Genomic DNA, 6,616 nt, shown 5'->3' on the forward strand with positions numbered 1-6,616 from the left:
GCCGCAACCAGGTGGGGCTCAGGTGGTGTGGAAAAACGCACCCCCAAGTCCTGCATTTAGGGACGATCGCACCGTCTGCTTCCCCCCCCCCCCCCCCCCCCCCCCCCCCCCCCCCCCGGANNNCATCGCCCCAGGGTAGAAACCTCTATCTCATATTAATGAACTGTACCATTTCAGTAAAATAATCTGCCTTATTAATTGCTACTGTAGAGAATATGCCATTCATATCACAAGTAGGTGATCACTCACAGAACGCTAAAACATTGTAATAAGGAGGTAATAATAAGCTTTACGCGCGAAAAAGATGGCTGGTCAATGAATTATTGTTGAGGGCGCACTTACTAACTTTCGCCATTTTGCTTTCTACGGCTACCTGCAGATTTTCTCAACCTATCCTGTTTATTCTGTAGAAATTCTTCACTATTTCAAGGAATGGAAGGGTAAATAGCTTCTTGACTTTATTTTGTCTACTTTTTGTACCATAATCAGTGTTTTTTCTGATGTCACAAATCAGTTAGGTGTTTCTTTTTGTTGGTTTTTGAAGTGAAAACAATTTGTGATGATAAATTTTTGACTGCCTATCTAGCCTGAAGGACTGAAAAGGTAAGTCCATCCATGTGTTTACGTATGTTGAACACACACGGTGTGGGCATAAACATTCAACTTCAAAGTTATTTAGGTATGTTGTTCAGTGCATTTGCTACTACAACTGCAGATATTTTGACAAATTCATAGACCCACTCAATTACAGATATTATTCCAGTATGTCGATACTTTTGATTAATTGATTTAGGCCTAAATTAATGTTCACAGACACCTGACTCTTGTTGTAATGTATTGCTCTTGGCCCTTGGGTGACTGGCCAAGCCAAGCGTCAGGCAGCGGGACCTGGATGAGCGCGAAGTCAGCATACACACATAGGCCTACATAGGCTAGGATGTTTGTTGTATTACAGCAATTTTGCGTAGGCCTTGCCCTATACAAAATTAATGAACCAACAATTATTATTATCGACTATAGTGTTAACAATTTAGCACAATATTATATTAGTTAGGGATATGAAAGTAGTTTTTAAAATTTATCATATAAAACTTATTTATACCTGGGTACCAGAGGGTGTTGTGTGTATGTATGATATGATGTAGACCTACTGTAGCCTAGTGTGTGTGACATTGCAATATGTATCAAACTGGCTAATAATAATGCACTTGTCAGTTAATCCTGGCCACCTCCAGACCCGCTCAACAGCAGGCCACTACTAACCAAGGCTGAGACAAGGTTGTACAGATATGTGTGTCCACGTTTAGTGCCGGGATATATTGGGAACCTGCTGGAGCTCACCCAGTGATGTAAATCGAACTGAAATTGGACAGGAACTTTATACGTTAGAGAACCTGGGGTTTTAGGTATTAAAATAATCTGGACTTAACTCGGGAACTACGTTGAAATGATGCGCTGCATTCCTGGGACTTGTACATCTGTATAAAACATTTTTGGAAAATTAGATTACTGGTGTCCGGTGAAAAAGGGCGGGATTACAATGGACAAGTCCATAGCTGGTTTGTCTGGCATACTGTGTTGCTGAGAAATGGTGAATTGTGCTGTCCAAACTCAACAGGTTGTTTTTGTGGTACTCGATTTCGGGATATCTGTTGAATATGCTAGTCAATGAATATATTTGTAAAATAATATTAATGTGTGAAGGACAAGCTTTGTTTCAGTCAATTTCATTAATTGAAGTAAATTTATACACAAAAAAAAAATTAACATTTTATAATCCTTTAGTTTGGTAATATTATTAATGCAATGTGTAATTATGCCTAACTTCTGTAATGCAGCATTAAAAGCATAATTCTCACGTATTTCCCTTCCCTACAAACCCATATTCTGTCCCCAGTTTGTGGGCATGCTGTAGCTTCTACATTCTGAAATTATATTTTAACAAAAGATATTGTGGACACTAGTAATTTATCTAGTAATGTTTAGTATAAAATGGGGATGTCATGTCCCATCATATATTGGTGGGTTCACATTCTGGCAGTATCTGTTACTTCATCTGTTTATGTAATTTCCTAAAAAATCACTCCCTGTCTTACATGGCTTTCGCACAGTGCAATGCACAGACTAATTTAGATAAATGATTATACAAAAAAAAAAAAAAAAAAAAGTGATTAAATTCTGTTGCATGTTCCTCAAGATTTTTTTTCATGGTGACTCTGGTTTGCATGCCAGTTATGTTTTACCTGTTGGGCCATGTGGCCATGTATTCAATTTTGGAATAAAGTGTGCCTAAATACAAAATTTAGATGTTGTATACATACATAGCTGCCGTAGTTGCCTCAGAATGGCGAGTGACCATCTGAATGCCACTTAATATTCTATTAACCAATATTAATTTTTATTATTGTGCTCTAACCTATCCTTCTAGCCAGAATATTATTCTGCATAATGCTAAAAGAATATTTGATTAAGTCATTGTTTGATGAATAGCTTGAATTGAAACGACGGATATTGTGATGCTAATAAAAAATAATTTGATGTACCAGTTTACGTTAACACTGATGGGTAAACTAGGTTTGGCTAGATACAAAAGCATTTTATGGCATAACTAAGAAATGAGATTTTAAAGGTTTTATACTACATGAAGTAAATATTGAGTTGAATTAAGAATTGAGAAAATCTTTATTTTGATTGCATTATGATTGATTTAATTAATAATTTGGTTGAAGTTATCCATGATTTTTGTATATTTTTTAAGAATAATTTATTTGATGTTGATTTGATGTGTTCGTGGTTGATTGTAATTTTTCGCATTTTTATGCCATTTTCTTTTTGTGAAGTTGTATATATATATATTAATATATATATACAAAAGTACCTATAAAATCTGTCTCTTATACACATCTAGATGTGTATAAGAGACAGGTGCCCCACTTGTGTTTTGATTGTCAAAAAAAAAATGTTTAACAGAATAAAAATAATTATTACATTATTATTTTTCTTATTAATTTAAAAAGGATTGGAAGCTGTCAAAACAGAGCTTCATGAATCTACCACCATCTAGTTATTATACTATGCTGCAGGTCCCTGATTACGTTATGTGGATTGTTTTGCATGTGTTTAGCCAGTAACAAGGAAACATTGAGGTAAAATTATACCAACCTATAAGCATTGCTGTACATTAATTTTCAATTCATGCTATTTATAGAACCATACCCATTGTTGAAGTCATGTTAATCAAAGTAAAAAAAAAAATTAATGGTTGTGTATAGAGTTCAATTCTTTGTAATATACAGCAATATATTTCTTCCCAAATTAAAAATATTTTATAGGCCTAGAGTAAAGAAAGTTTGCGTGGATGTTTTCGTTAAAATAATTAGTAACAAACCAGGAAAAATAAATTACTTTACTTAAAAATATAATTAAATCCTGTTAAAGTAATTTTTTGAAATCAATGACATTGTTTTTGTAATATGAGTGCAAAGAAAAAAAACTTTTCATTAGTATTCTTCACAATTATTTTATCATTTTCTTAGTTTGTTTCAAAAAAAGCCCATAATAATATGTAACATAAATATAATTATAAGCCTGAGGATTGCTTTTATATCAAATTTAATCACTATTATAAAGAGCAAAAAATTGAACAAAACAACAAATTTCATGTAGTACAAAACAACCTGTTTTTCCTTGAAGCAGTGATGGTTGGTAATCTATATTTTAAACATTTATTTCAATTTTGATAATTTAGTACTGAAAGGTCCAATGGTGTACTCTGTGTACAGTAGGTTAATACAGGAAAGCAGACTTGGGTAGATGGGCCTTTGCTATGATAGGAAGAAGGTTGCCAGATAAGAAAACTAAAGTAACCCTCACAGGGGTTCAAATGGATTTTAAAAACATGCAACTCTGATAAAAAAAATCTTTGAACACTGCTGATGGAATGAAATGGTCCCAACGATATTGCAATTAATGCAGACTGATTGTATTTAGTAATGGTTGCAATCCAAACATTGGCAAACTTTATTACAGTAGTACTCAAAAATATGTTAAAGTACAGAAACAATATGGCAAGGACTAAGAATAATCTTTGCAACAGAGTAATTACATTATTTTGACATTGTTTAAGTACAACAAAGTAAGTGCTACAATGCGACAGAGAGCAGAATGAAGACACAAGCTGTTGGGTTCTTTCAGCAAAGAGTAGTAAGAGGCTACAATGGACAAGAGTTTGGTGTGGGATATTAGGGAGCTTTGGATTGCATGGCGATGGTAGGACGTAGAACGTAATGACGTCACTAAAAGTCATCTGCGCATGCGAGAACGTTCAGGTCACCTCGTCGAGTAGATTTTGGAACGCGATTTTGCCAAATCTACACATGCAGAGAACGTAGGACGTCAGGTAGGACGGTCACGCATGAATGATTACGTTCTAGCGTCATGTCGTCGCACAAATCTAAAGCTCTTTAACAAGATGGGAATGCAAAAGATTTCAAGACTTGATAAACAAGCCAGTAAAATGGTGTTTTTCAGCAAAGATTGCTAAGACGAAAAGGAAAACTGAAGGCCTAATGGCATCCTATGAAACTACAGCCTGACATCCTTCCCATATTTAAAACTTGCTACTCCTTTAATTGGTAACATCCTGCCTATCACAAATCTCTCCATTTGCTTAAGTTCTTACTGCTGGCCATCTGTTTACAGACTTCATTTTATTTAAATGGTATAAGTTCGTAAGTTTGCAGTCTGTAAATATTATTTTATGTTACAAAAATTTATGCAATTGACTGCAAAATATAAATTTAAAAATCTTGAACACTGTAGTATTGAACCATGCTATTTATAGATTGTTTTTCATGAATAGAAGAGAATATTTCTTACAACATAAACAACCAGTAAATAATTTTTGTTTTTTGTTAAGTGTAATATTTGATATCACATATAATTTTAGTGGTTGAATCAAAGAGAATGAATAAATATTTAGCACAAATTTTAATTTAATATTTTGTGGAATAATACAATTAGGCTATAATTATGATATAATGCAAGTTCTTTTTAAAGGAAACGGATAACTACAGTACTTACTGCTGGCGGCTTTACTACTGTATACTAAGAATAACATTATGTGGTTTACTTGTTATTCACATGTTCTACTGATAGGGGAACCTTGAACTCTTACCGGTAACTCTTTAAGTTCTGTCTGGAATGGTCATAGGTTTTCCTAGGAGTTGTTCTTTAAAGACTTTCAGTAAAATATTAACTTTTATTTTTAGAGTCATTTAAAAAGATTGAAGAACTTTGTATTTGAACTGTTTTGTGTTTTTGTGGTTAAAAAGAAGCAATGCTTGTTAGTAAAGATCTTTTGTCAAAATGCATAAAACATTTTGCATCAACAGGTACTTTGTGGCTTTATCTTTGTGAACATAACACAGATTATTTTGAAGTCTTAGAAATTATTATGCATAGTAGTTAGTACAGGAAGTTAATCTGGCTGGAAACTTGTAGTGCATGTACTTTAGTAAGAGTACTTTATTAAGATGATTCCAGACTTGTAGGCCCTACAGTATACCATAACCATTGTTTAAGCCTACTAACTTAATTCCAAACTAAGAATCTATTTTCAACAATATTATTAAAATGTGTTTTTTTATGTAATTGGGTGTCCTATTATTGTCAACAATAATAGGCTGACCCTAGTGGTAATCTATGTGAGCATTTGCTCAAAACGCTATATCTAGTTTCAGTTGGGGTCCATGGGAACCACTGCCCAAAATGAAGCTTGCCTGTTGATTATTGATGGGAGTTGGAAAAAATATTTTTTAAAAATCGGTTCTGCAGATCTCATCGCATCATGATCTTAATCAAGATTTTATATTATGATAATCCAACTTATTTTGACATCTTATCTACCACAACATTCATCCAAACTGACTTGCGTGAATATAACCCCATTGAGAAATATATTATGGAAACTGTAAACTGTATTCAGTTAAACTATAGTTTTTGAATAAAAGTTGTTATATATAAGGATTCTATGCCTAACTCATTACTACTTCACAGCCTACTGTGTGAAGTACACAACATCACGCACCAAGTTGTAAACATAACAACAGAATGGGGAAATACCACATGAAACAAAGCTTACACATGGATAGTTTGGCAGATGACGTACGTATGCTGTGACTTTCTTTTCTTTAGTTGCATTCCAGTAAAAAGAAATATTACAAGAAGCTCAAGAAAACTCTTTTTATTATTTTTTATAGCACACATTAATTTCACAAGTTTTTATTCTAAAATCATAACACTGTATAGCGGTATCATTCATTCTGTGAACATCAGTCTCCACTAACCATATGCGTTTTGTGTCATCGTTCGTGAAGCTACTCACATGAACCCAAGGACCAAAAGAAAAAATTTTTTGTTATTGTTATTATGAGCGAAGCGGGTTCTAAAAGGAATATGAGGCATGTTGTAGCAAAAATTGAAATACAAGTTATTGGTATTTTCAGATACCTGAGTATGTAATCTTTAAAATGAGGGGTCATTCAATAAAATTTGACATTTCAAGCCTAAGTTATTGAAAAGTGAAAGTACAGTACTCTTAGAATCAAGATAAACA

General features: G+C 33.5%; 1 protein-coding gene across 5 annotated transcripts in view; it reads left to right on the forward strand.

Annotated features, from left to right (window-relative positions):
* The first annotated feature begins 329 nt into the window (after positions 1-329).
* The window catches only part of LOC117115447 (polypyrimidine tract-binding protein 1-like), a 48,109-nt gene continuing 41,822 nt past the window's right edge, over positions 330-6,616 (forward strand). For 2 of the 5 annotated variants that reach the window (XM_033259247.1, XM_033259257.1), the window contains exon 1: positions 3,100-3,146. In XM_033259247.1, coding sequence (XP_033115138.1) covers positions 3,115-3,146 — 32 coding nt within the window. In that variant the 5' untranslated portion in view covers positions 3,100-3,114. Of the gene's footprint in view, positions 441-466; positions 604-3,099; positions 3,147-6,616 lie in introns of those variants that run through there. The other 3 variants (XM_033259249.1, XM_033259258.1, XM_033259252.1) reach the window with 3 other exon arrangements.

The sequence above is a fragment of the Anneissia japonica genome, unplaced genomic scaffold, assembly GCF_011630105.1.
Source record: "Anneissia japonica isolate Jap-2015-1 unplaced genomic scaffold, ASM1163010v1 scaffold287704_len1198815_cov201, whole genome shotgun sequence".
NCBI lineage: Eukaryota > Metazoa > Echinodermata > Crinoidea > Comatulida > Comatulidae > Anneissia > Anneissia japonica.